The following is a 12,913-nucleotide window of genomic DNA, read 5'->3' on the forward strand; positions in this document are numbered from 1 at the left end:
ATAAATTTGATTATTTGGTCTCTTCAACGTTTTAATGAGTTAACTGTGAGTGTAATCCAACAACTGGCTATGTCTGAGTCAGTACGTGTTACACAGCATTGTAAGAGAGGAAGACTCAATCGAGAACACTACGCAAATCTTTTTCCTATTTTGTATGTAAGCTCTTTGGGGCAGGGACTGTCTTCATTGGGTGCATGTAATGCTTAGAACAATGAAACCCCCTGATTCTTGACTGTATTGCGGTAGTGCCCAGAAGTCCCAAATGAAAACACTTTTGCAAGAAGTGCCATGAAGTGAGCTGTAGCTCACGAAAGCTCATGCTCAAATAAATTGGTTAGTCTCTAAGGTGCCACAAGTACTCCTTTTCTTTTTGCGAATACAGACTAACACGGCTGTTCCTCTGAAACATAACAAACTACTGTCCCAAGACCTCAGTTTACAGTCTCTTATGAAATATCCTGCTATATTAAGATTCACAGAACAGGTTTTACCTTGATCAGAGGGGAGGATGTGTTGATTAGATCCTGTTGGGATTTAAACCAGTTGATCCTAGGAATCTAAATATTTCAAACCTGATGCTTAAGATCACTAAACCCTCCCCTTGGGTTGAGAATAAGACATCGTGTCAATTTTCCACTGTCTTCCCGTTTAAACTCAAATCAGAAGGCAGAAATGGAAGAGACCTGCTGGGGAAAATTTTCAAACATGCCTAAGTCTCACTGAATTTCAATGGGAGTTGCACACAATTTTACCCATCATGCTATCTAATGCAGCTCTCTGTTCCCTACACTTTTGCAGGGCTTTGTCCAGCCTACTGGAAAATGACCCAAATGATAGGGGTTTCCACCACTTCACATTACAAGCTATTCCAGTCTTAGATCTGAACCAGGAAATGATAGAGTATGTTCTCTTCCTTTCAGCCCACCTATTTCTAAAAAAAGGTCAACTATGTTTGTTATGTACGTTTGGTACTTGTTACCAAGAAAACAAAGCTTTTAAAATTACCTCCACTGTTACAAAACAGATGTATCAAGAATAAATTCTATGTTTCCACCACTGTAAATAATCTTGTATATCGTATCTTGGATTGGAGCTGGTCAAATATTTAGGAATTGTTTACATGACAATTTCCCCCCTCTATCAATTAAAAAGCATTTCTAAACATTTCTAAACCACACATTATTCAACCAGCTCTACACTGATTCACACGAGCGTTAAAGAAAAGCTCCAATAAACACCAAAGGATCACACGGAGATTTGCTACTACGAAGAGAATGTTTTATTAGTTACAACACTTCATTCAGCTAAATCCACATAGTAATCCATACAGAAATACTTCAGAAAAAAAGTGCAAATTCTCAGTCTGTATTTATAATACACCCCAATTTCTTAAAAGGCATTCAAAGTAACAAATGGTACAAGAATAGGTAACAGATCTAAAACGTTCCTGGGTTCTAAATCGAGAGCAATGACTTCAGGTATTGTGGGTGCTATCATCTCGGAAGAATCAGCCATTGAACATTCGTGGGACATAGCTGCTATATTCACTGGGAATTTGAGATCAGAATTGGGCTCTGAATGCCCAGGCTTCCCCATGCAAAAAGCACCCCTCTCTTCTCTTGGGTGTGGTAAGACACGCTTACAAATGTTTGTGCCTTTTAGACGCTCTAGGTAAAAATCATGAAAGAAATATTCACCAGGAGCGCTGATTCAACTCTTTGCTTAATCTTTTAGGATCAATAGTTTCCTGAACAATGGCAAAAATCTTCCCCCTTGTGATGAGGCCAAGTAGTCGGGCTTGGTGTGGGAGACTGGAATCCTTCTGTCCCTCAGGCTGTGAAGTGACAGCAGACTCCCTGCAACCCAGACTTTGCAGTAGCCATCACTGCTTCTGTGCTACACGCTGGTGTGGGGAGCGGAGACCCTACTCACAGGTTCCGGACACCACCTCCCTCCCTGCCACGGAATAACACTGAGTTTGGGGCCTTCCATGGAGACAGGATTTGGCCCTTGATCTAAATGCAAAGGAATTGCTCCTGTGGTAGAAGAGCAGTGTCTTGGCAAATGCCTCTGCCACTTCAGGTCCGACATTGAGATGGAGTCTCAAATACGTCTCAAAGTAAGAAGCCATAAAGCCATAGGGCCCTGATCCTACAATGAGTGTGTGGGGGTTCATCTCACTTTAACGGGGCTGTGGGGGAGGAGCAGAGGTATGCCCACACACAGCCAGTTTTAGGGGCAGGCCCGTATCTTTACTCAGCAGGTTACTTTGTTCATTCCTTAGCACTAGACGCTTTGCCCTGCCTGAAGCTAGCAGTGACCACCCTCTTACTTTCCATGCAAAAGTTTCAAGGAAGTTCCTTGAACTCAGGGTGCTTCATGAAACATCCCTTGCCCCCAGCTATAGGGAGCAAAAGCGAACACCGCTGGAAGGGCAGAGTTCAGGAATACTATAGGGGCACTGGCTGAGAACAGAAGAATTTCAGAGAAGGAGAGGGCATGTTCTGGCCCCCAGGTAGACACATGGCTGTTTGCTTCAACATTTCCAATCTCTTTGGCCTTATTTTTTCCCTTTTATTAAAAAAGAGAACTGAAGTTGCTGGTAACCTGGAAGCCTGGTCTATGTGAGAGTGGGGGATAAAGGTACTACCTGAGCATTGCAGTACCAGGGATAGTATTATCGCTGGCACCCCTGTGGGCAGGCACCCTGTGAACGGCGGAATGCAAAGCTTAAAGCCCAGTCCAGAGCTGCATGTTGCCAGTAAGGGGATGTTGCTGCTGTGTGTTATCATAGACTACCCCAGACTGCAAACCAAAGTTAGCCAGCATTTAACCAACCTGCGCCAATCATACTGAGGGAGGTGCCGTCTTCTCAACCCACAATGGGAAACTGGATATTTCATTACATACAAACGCAGAGCAATCTTGTCACTAATGGGTTACAAGATCAACCCAGTAAGGACTGGCTCCCCCCTCAGGTCGCTTCCCTTCACTGAAGTCCTCGGTCATAAACACAAAGACAAAAAGCCCTGGGAGTCCACAATTGGGCTTGCATTCTAAGGGCGCATTAGTACATGCCTTCTCTTGTAGGCTTCCCTCTGCCAAAACCCCAAGTTCCTTAATTCCCGTTCAAGTCTTATTGAATCAAATCATGATCAGTGAACCCTGCAGGTGAACTGTATCAGACTCAGTAGTCAGCTCAGAAATATCATTTTAGTGTGTTCCATTTATTCAGTCCCATTTTAATGGGAAAACATCCTGACCCCAAAGACAGAAGAGGAAGTAATTGTACTTCTAACTACAGTAAGAGGTTCACTTAAGTTTTGCTTTAGGACATACCTGTAGTCATTCAGTGCTGCACTGCCAGGAAAGAGGGGAAGCATGCATTAACAGCTTTTGCTATCCACTCCTGCTGCAGCTCAATATCTCCTCCAGAGTTATGACGAGCTGTGATATTACCACAGAGGGAGGTGGATAACAGCTGTTGATTTCCTTTTACTAACTGAACAGCAAGCACTTCACATTCTGAAGAAGATGGTGCTTATGCAAAACACAAATAGAAGAGGTGTATTATAAATAGTGTCAACTTGCCTGGCAAATTTTTTATCCTTTAAAGGATCATATCCTAGTCCCATGGAAGTTCTGCCACAGACTTGAATGGGATAGAGATTAGGCCTCTGTATGCAGCAGTACAAAAAAAAACAACAAATGAAACTACTCAAATGCTAGACACAAATAATCACTGGCTCTATCATACCTGATGAATCGCTCCACACCAACCTTTAGAAATGCATCTTATAAACAGGAAGCGCCGTAAGTCAGTAAACATCCAGACGAAAAAAGAACTGGTTTGGTTTAGAATTAGTCACCTCCCCACACACAGTTTAAATATTTCTACAATGCAAACAAAACTATTAAAAAAGCCCATAACTGAAACCAGATTGTGCACGCGTTCAAAGTGCTGAGGCAGTAGGTACAGCAAAAAGGTACTCAGCAGTGAGGTAACAAGATGATCATCTTTCACAGTAACAAAAGTAGGGGAGGGAATGGAGAGAGAGGAAAGAAAACAACTTCTCCAAATGGAATAGTAGGGATACTTCAAGCATTACACACATCAATGGAAAACAATGGTAGCAGCAGATTAAACAGCAGTAATTATTATACCCTTAGAATACAGTCATTCTGGTGCCCCACTTCCAAAAGCACTTCATCCATGATGTACTGCTTAAGAACTAAGGGCCTAATGATCAGTTTAAGAAAACCACTGATACTCAGCTCCGCCAGATTCATCCAGTCTCAAAAGCATTTTGAAACCCGCATCTTTTAAGTGTTCAACAGCCTGGTGTGCATGTTAAGATTTATCTAATACTGGATTAGATTCAGACTAGGTATGTAAATAGTGTGTAAAAAAAAAGTAATCGGTTAAACATTTAACTGGGGAACTAAGGATGTGGGGGGTGATGTAGCAACCCCATGTTTTACACGGGGTCCCAACTGCCGGCTTTGCGCCTGGGGTCCCAGCTACGGCTGGTGCATGGCATTCGGGCACGCAGGATGACAGCTGGGACCCGGAGCCAGCAGCAGTGTTTAATCGTTAACTGAATTGATAAGCATCAAGCTTAACGGTTAATCGGTTAAACTTTTAAACATCCCTAATTCAGACCAGGCTCAGCTAACCAGCTACTAGGAAAACAGATCTGAAAGCCTTACACAATTCTATGTGCTACACCATACCGTTCCACAGACACAACTCCATACGCCTTTTACAATGTTTAGCTTTGTTCAAACCACACACACAAAAAATGAATTGTTCTCTTCTGAATTACAAAAAAAGATTCAAAACCCCAAGGACTTGATCCTGCTGCCAATGAAATTAATGGCAATGCTTCCACTCACTTTAGTGGGACCAGAATCAAGTCTGAAGTTTAACTTCCATCATGAAAAAAAATGCAAAGTCCCAGCAGCAACTTAAAAAGACTTGCTCCGCATATCTTTGGATATCTTCCAACTGGTGCAATATTGTGAAAGCAGTCAAGCTTCATTGTTTTCACCCATTTCCCCCTCCCCCCCAACATCGCACTCACAAATATACAATAATCAAAGGAAAGAACCCCTTTTGGCATAAGAGAAATTTCACTCAATTGTGTGGACAACTTGGAAATCTCGTTTAAAATAAAAAAAATAAATAAACATTGCTTGTAAATAAGAATCTGTTCGACAACTTCCTGCAGTACATGTACATTCATATATAGCTAAAATACGTATTTATGGTCATAGTGCAAAGCCTCTGTCAGCATGACATATCCAATTTCTGCACAGAAACCGAAAACATTTTGTCTTTATATCTGCCTAGCTGAGATATGTACAGCACCGTTCTGCACTGTCCTACAGAACCTAGCTATAAGGGTATAATAGAGGACAAATTCAAAGGTTTAACAATAGTGGCAAACAATGGTTTAAACAAGTGCCTCTTGGGTTTTAGGAACTCAACTATATATTGATTTAGAGCAGATTAATCAAAAAAGATACTACTAGAGTCCTATAACCATGTTTAGGCATCAGACACCATAGTATGTACTTGTGTGTTCAACTGTCCTACTTAATTATTTTAGTACCATAGTGGCTAGATGTCCAGAGCATCACAGTTCCTATTTTAGAGATTTCTATCACCAGTTTAAAAGACAAAGTGTCAAGCATTATTCTGCACCCGGGGACATGAGCATCCAGAGGACGCTGAATAGGGAAGCAGTATGCTTTTTAAAATACAGTTTTTCCAGAACAGGTTGCTAATAGCAACCTTCCAAAGACTTTCCACATTAAGAAAACCAGGTTCTAGTCAAAGAGAGTAAGGTACTAGTTAGGAATTATATCATTAGGAATAGCAGCTAAAAACTTACACGAACAGATAATTAAAGTAAGTTTAGAGGAAGGATCGAATATTTGCAGGCAGGCAACATCAGGAGCTAATTTGTAGATGCAACTGTAAGTGAAGAAAAGTGAGAGTAAAGGGGTGAATACCCAGAGCCCATGTCTCACCTCCATTAGCTTCCTCTCTCATAAGTGAGCAGAGAACATAGACACTGTCATTTCAAGAGGTTAGAGAAATATTAACTCGATTTCCACATAGTCCTCCCTGCATTCACAAGGCATCTATATTTTAGAACAGCCTGCTTTTAGATGTCTTAATTTGAGATAATGTAGAATGAGATCCAGAATATTTTGGGAGAGTTTTATAAAGTGAAAGAAAGCCAACTGATTAAACTATGCTCAATGGGCCTCTGGTGGTTAGAATCACTAATTTAAACAAGACACAGACAGATTATTTCCCCTGATTAGGTCATCCTGGAAAGGCACTGTTTGATCAGTAAAAAACCAAGCTGCGAATCAAATTGCATGGAGTTGCCACTATTGTTTCACTGTTAAGTAAACATCAGTATTTTAAGATACACAGGAAAAAATACAATGCACCAAGAGCCCCTCTAATACTAGGATATTTAAATGGCTGAAAACCATATACTGTAACAACTTGTCTAAACTAGACATTTTAAATACTAAACTCTATTTTATCATACTTGTAAATTAAGACCTGTAAAGGTAAATGATACCTACACACTCCACAGCAATTAAGAAGCCGGCTCATTTTGTCAGTCTTATGTGATTGCTAATTCCCTTCAAATACACTTATGACTAACAGAACTTTTTGAATTCAAGTCTTTTCAAATCAAAGGTGCTAGGTATTCATTCACTCAACATGAAACCTAGTGATTACGCTACAGCAGAGTTTAGCAGTCTTAACCCTTTGGAGTGCTAAATTTTGAACTATGGGAGTTGACTTCATTATGCTAATGTACATGTGTCTTCTGGTCAAAAGAACATGAAATTGTAGATATTAACTCCCCCAAATCCATTTGCCAGCCATAGCTTTTTGCTGGAAAACTGACAAAAAGATGCAGCCTCTTTATTGGTTTTAAGAATTTAGCCAGTTAGGTAACTGACACACACACGCACACACAATTAATGCTAAATGGAGTTCTGATCTTGGTTCCTTTGTTCCACATGATACAACGCAAGGAGAGTCACTTCTACAACAAACTGCTGGAGGAGATCTACACGGAACGCCAAATCAGTCCATTCTTACTGGGCTCCAAAAAATTCTCAATCAAAGCTTCAATGACTTTCTGTAGTTGTTCTTCCAGAAAGGTTTTGTCACTAGAGGGAGAAATCAAATGGCTGAAGTTACAGTAATATCAAGTGATCTATCCCACAAAAGTCAGCTCCAACACTTCAATAAACTAAATTTGATTAGATTTCAAGAACCTCAGAAGTCCCTTAGACGTTTTCTTCCCATACAGCTAATTGTAATGTTCGTACTTGCTGAGCTTCTAGACTTAGAGCTCAATCTGTTTACTTTAGGAAAAAGATAATTGAGAGGTGACCTTGATTACAGTATACAAATACCTTCATGGGGAGAAAATAGTGTGTGCTAAAGGGCTCTTTAATCTAGCAAGGAAAGGCATAATAAGAACTAATGGCTGGAAGCTGAAGCCAGACAAATTCAAATTAGGCACACATCTGAAACACAGAGGGATTAACCACTGGAACAAACTACCAGGGAAGTCTCTTGGAGTTTTCAAATCAAGAAGACCCTCTGGAAGATATGCTTTAGTTAGTCCAACAAGTTACTGGGCTCAGCATAGTGGTAACTGGGTGAAATTTAAGGGCCTGTGATACACAGATGGTCGGACTAGATGATGTAATGATCTCCTTCTGGCCTTAACTCCTATGAAATCTAATTAATGAACGCAGCAAGGGAAGAAAATCAAGACCAACTCCATTAAACAGAACAACATGTCTCTAAAGACACATACCCCTCTCTCCTGCTACTCCCTGTTGTACAGTATATTTCCACTGGGCGCAAGAGGAACCGACTCACTCAATCTGATATTAAGTAGAAATAAACACATTTGACCTATGTCCTGTTTAGATCAGTTTTGGCCATTTTGACCCTGCCCAGGAACTGGCAAGAAGTTTGTTGCTCTTTAACCCGTGAAGACTTAAAATATAAACTAACAAGGAAACATTGAAATAGAAGAGCACCTCATCTAGCATAGTATAGTACTCCACTCCTGATAGAGACCAAAGAATAATGCTTCAGAGAGAAGTATTCAACCTCTATCATCCACCTAGCTAAGCAGTGCTATAACATCAGGGGAGGAAGTGCCTTTCTGATCTACAGCTGCTGATCACGTTATGCTCTGGAGTAGAAGGGCTTGATAGTCCTTCTAATTTCTATCCTGGAGAGTAAATGCTGATACTCTTCTTATCCATTTGAATGTCTAATCCTTTAGAAAAAATTAAACTATTTCTTTGTATTGGTTACTAAAACAAAACAAACCAGCAAGATGTGCACACACTTTGGGGTCTGAGCCAAAGCCCAAACAAGCCAATGGAGTCTTGCCATTAACTGCAGTGAGTTTGAATCAGGCCTTTACTGAGGGTATGTCTATACTACCAGCCGTATCGGTCGGCCCCGATCGATCTGGCAAGAGCGGACATTCAGAAAATTAGTGTTCACAATACCTGCCACTTCGAGTTGCAATTGCCCAGGCTCCAGTCAAACAGAAAATCTATTCAAGGTCCTCAATATGGTAAACAGCTACTAACTGCAATGTGTAAACTGGAAGTTAAATATACTCAAACTAGGGAACCAACAAATACCTGCATAAATATGAATGAAGGTGCCTAAGTAACTGACCCAACTTTCCCAAGGGCAGAGCATCCATTGCTCTGATTGACTGTGTGGAATGAGCATGTTTGGCACCCTGAAAATAAGGCCAGTTGAACTGTCTGTCTTTAAGACCCTCCCAAGTTTGAAAAGTAAAATCTAGGTGCTGAGAGTGACTCTCACTTGGGAGTCGTGTGGCCACCCTAAAGCCCTTCCTTCCAAGAGCAACAAACACTGATGATACAGATGGTATGTGGTGGTATAAAATGCTTCTCCCAAAAAAAGGCACGTGGGACACTAAAGAGGAGTGGTGTTGTTTTTTTAAAGATCAGAGGGAGGAGAGTTTCACATATGCAACTCACGAACGCAAAGATTTCATCGCCAGATAACCTAGGGTGCAATAGTGTGATCCCTAAAAGGCGAGTGGGTGTTCATGGACCTCTCCGTATGAGCAGAGCTTGACGAGGAGTGAAAGAAAAACCTTTGCTCCAGGATGAAGGTGGGGGGGGGGGGGGAATGGGTTGCAGCAGCAGACTTGTGAAATTCAACTCTTGTTCATTTTATCCACTGCTAACACAGTTCTAGCATTAAGCCTCATGAGCAGATCCATGCATGCCAGTGGCTGGGGAGGCAGTTTAACAGCCCGAAACCCTCAACACCTGTCCGTCAAGTCATGTGCATTGCACCCAGCAACTAGGGTGGGAAAGCTCTTATCTTTGGAGAATGTGTCTCGCCTAATGCATGTTCACCTACAGGTCTGTGGAAATATTATGAATGATGAGGGTGTAGCTCCGATACTCACCAGTCAAAAGTACTGGCCGGTCAAGCAAAAGGTGTAAAGACTGTACAGAAAAGACACAGATTCAGCCAACCTAGTGTTGACACAATGTGGAAAATGGAAACCCTCACCTCTGCTCAGGCCGCGCACACATCTCTGCATAGTACTTGATCTTTGGCTCAGTTCCACTTGTCCGGAGGGTGGCAACACACCCATTTTGAAAAGTGAAGGTGATCATTTGACTCTTTTTACTTGCAGGCAACACCTAATGGAACATCATCATCATTTTAATCTGTACAATCAACATGCATCTCCCCTCCCTGCTATCCTAAGTATTATGCACTGCATAGAAACTCTGACACAATGCAAACAAGTGATCAATATGAAAATTAGTTTCCGACGACCTAGTGCTGTCTATATGGGGACTTAAGCCAATTTAACAACACTGCTCCAGAGTGTGGATTTTTCACATCCCTCTGACTGATGTAGTTAAACCAATCTAATTTTCTAATACAGCCAAGGCCTTAATTACCCATGTGTAAAACTAATTTTAATTAAATTATGGATATCTTAATGGAAACTTAAAAAAATTCTTTGGTGGATACTTCAATTGTTTAATTAATATTGAAGATTTATCCACTGATGGTATTTCCTTTAAATCAAAGGTGTTTGAAATTACCTTGAAGCTACTGGGCTCTTCTGTAACTTTAAAGGAAACTCATTTAATCAGCGTCTTGAATAAAAAATTGGCTGCAAACCTCTGCATTTCATTTATAGCTATTTGCGTTTAAAACTTTGATAGGGAACATAGCTGAAAAACTTCACAGGATGGAGGCTTGTTCATATCTCAAACATGGGGAGGGGAGGGATAGCTCAGTGGTTTGAGCACTGGCTGCTAAACCCAGGGTTGTGAGTTCAATCCTTGAGGGGGCTGTTTGGATCTGAGGCAAAAAATTGGGGATTGGTCCTGCTTTAAGCAGGGGGTTGGACTAGATGACCTCCTGAGGTCCCTTCCAACCCTAATATTCTATGGTTCAGTTACATCATAATAAAGTCAGTACTTTCGGCTAGTGGCCTTCTGCTAATGCGGATAGATATTCGCACTATTGCAAAAATTGTTTAAAGTTGTTCACGTTTTTTATTTATGTGGAAAGGACATAGGACAGACTTTAATTAATGTGATAGATTTAAATTGTCTGCGTCACTGTATTTTCAAGAAAACATACAGTACATAAGAATTCTTCCATAGACATAGCTACCACCTCGTGGGGAGGTGGATTACCTCCACTGATGGGACAACCCCTCCTGTCAGCACAGGTAGCGTCTACACTGAAGTGCTACAGCCGTGCTGCTGTGATTTTTTAAACGTAGATAAGCCCTACATTTATATCCCAAATACTGAATGTTTGGCATCTTTCTGTATCATAAAATCAACTTAATGTACTCATTCAGAGGCTCAGAAAACACCTTGTCAAAGGGTTAAAATGTTAGCCACTATACTAATTTTTTCTCCAAGTATTGCGTAACTCACCGATTTCTTATTAAGCTGGCTGCTATCATAGCCGGTGGTAACATCCCGTACGTGTAATATACCATAAGTGCCACAAGACTTTGGATAAGATTTTGGGGAATCAAAATTCCGAAGCTTTTCGAATATCCTTTTGATAGTAGGAGGTTCGTAGCACAAGAAATAGGAGGTCTTTGAAATGTGATATCCATACCTACAAGGAAAAATATTATTTTAATTACAAGAGTCTCAGTCTTCTGCACACTAAGTCTACAGAGTGATCAGTTATCCAGAACGGTGACCATGATTCTCCATATTCATGAGCATACTTTAAGTCCAAGCTTACTTTTACTTACTGCTGATTTTAAAAGATAGCCTAGACAATGTAAAATGATGCACGAAGCCTGTTTGCAGACCCAAAACCACTGAACTTCACCAATTCACCCTAAAGTGAGGGTCAGTAATGAAGGACAAGAATGTACAGTAACCCTCCACAGTCACAGAAATGGGCTGAATCCAGTTGAGAGAAGAACTTGAAATTCATGCCACTAAAAATATAGGATCCCTGTTTGGAGCCCGGAAAATTGTGCTTGGAGCAGAGAGCTGATCCAATGCCTACCTCCATGTCTCTATCCCTGGTCTGATCCATAAGCCTTCTCTATTCTTCCTTGGGCCCCCAGCCTCCACACACTCCTCTAACTGCTCCTTTCTGGATGCACAGAGCAGCCTAATTCTTGCCACACCCATCCTTTCTTGCCTTTTACTACATTCTCCTCCATTTTCCCCACTGTGCCTTTGGAAAGATATTGTAAATTTCATACCTCTGTGTTGCCCCTTGCCAGTATTACATCTCCAGTCCTGCTCTGTGCTGAGTTCGTCCTGCCACAATCTACACGTGACAGAGTGAACTCAGTTCAGCAGCAGTCAGAACAGTGGCCAGAAGAAGCACTGCGATGGGAGATATTTAAAAGCAAAGGCTAATCCACAGGCCATAACAAAGACAGCAAATTTATTTTCAAACTAAACAGATTACTACTACTTCCTTTTTAGAAGCTAAGCTCTCTGGGGACCTGTGTTTATATATAGGACCTAACATAATAAAGCCTCAAGCAGAATTGGGTATATAGAAAAAGTAAGACACTCATGAAAAATAGTAGTGAACCAAAGACTGACACACTTTTGTTTCAAGATCTGAAATTCTGGGTTTGTATCAGTTTCCCTGCAAATTTCAAGGTTTTCAATTATTCCTTTAAGTGGCCACTGTATGTGATAAACCTAGCTCGTCACAGGGTAGAGCCTAACTAATCCAAATCAAGCTGCTTCAATCTGTTAACTATGAAACACTTCACATAAAGAGATATTTTCTTAGCACCCCCAGGGTTTTTTTTTACATTTCTATAGCATCTTTAAACCCTGATAGGATGGGGAATTATGGAACAAAATGGAGATGGAGAGGATACACAGGGAGGAAAGAATCAAACAGCATAGCAAGACAGATGCTGAATTCGAATCCCAAGGGCAAAAAGACGATGAGGTAAACTAAGGACAACTTAGAAAAGCACAACTGAAGAGGAACCGAAAGCTATTAAAATGACATGGGCAGAAGCTACGCCTGCAGCAAGATACTGTCAAAGATGGAAGGCAGCGATGAAGGCCCTGTGGTCTGCATGGAATAAAGAGGCATAAGTCAAGTTAGTTTACACTCCAAGCACTTTACAAAGATATACGCAGAGCACAACTAAAATACAGAAGGGAGGATAACCAAAACAACCTAATAGTGGGAGAAGAAATCATTTTTTCTAGGGATAGATCCAGGGGAAACCTCTATTCTTACACAACTTTTTAAGATGCCAATTCAGAACTGACTAGGCCTCCTCCATTCTTAAGAACTATCCTCCAACGT

The 12,913-nt window shown here is 41.0% G+C and overlaps 1 protein-coding gene across 4 annotated transcripts in view; it reads right to left on the reverse strand.

Moving 5' to 3' along the window:
• Positions 1-1,264: 1,264 nt before the first annotated feature.
• Positions 1,265-12,913, reverse strand: part of PGM2L1 (phosphoglucomutase 2 like 1) — a 77,730-nt gene continuing 66,081 nt past the window's right edge. For 3 of the 4 annotated variants that reach the window (XM_073334025.1, XM_073334005.1, XM_073334015.1), the window contains 3 exons: positions 11,035-11,224; positions 9,635-9,768; positions 1,265-7,209 (listed from right to left, as the gene is read on the reverse strand). In XM_073334025.1, the coding sequence (XP_073190126.1) occupies positions 7,107-7,209; positions 9,635-9,768; positions 11,035-11,224 (427 nt within the window). In that variant the 3' untranslated portion in view covers positions 1,265-7,106. Of the gene's footprint in view, positions 7,210-9,634; positions 9,769-11,034; positions 11,225-12,913 lie in introns of those variants that run through there. The other variant, XM_073334035.1, reaches the window with a different exon arrangement.

Source organism: Lepidochelys kempii, chromosome 1 (assembly GCF_965140265.1).
Source record: "Lepidochelys kempii isolate rLepKem1 chromosome 1, rLepKem1.hap2, whole genome shotgun sequence".
Taxonomy (NCBI): Eukaryota; Metazoa; Chordata; order Testudines; family Cheloniidae; genus Lepidochelys; species Lepidochelys kempii.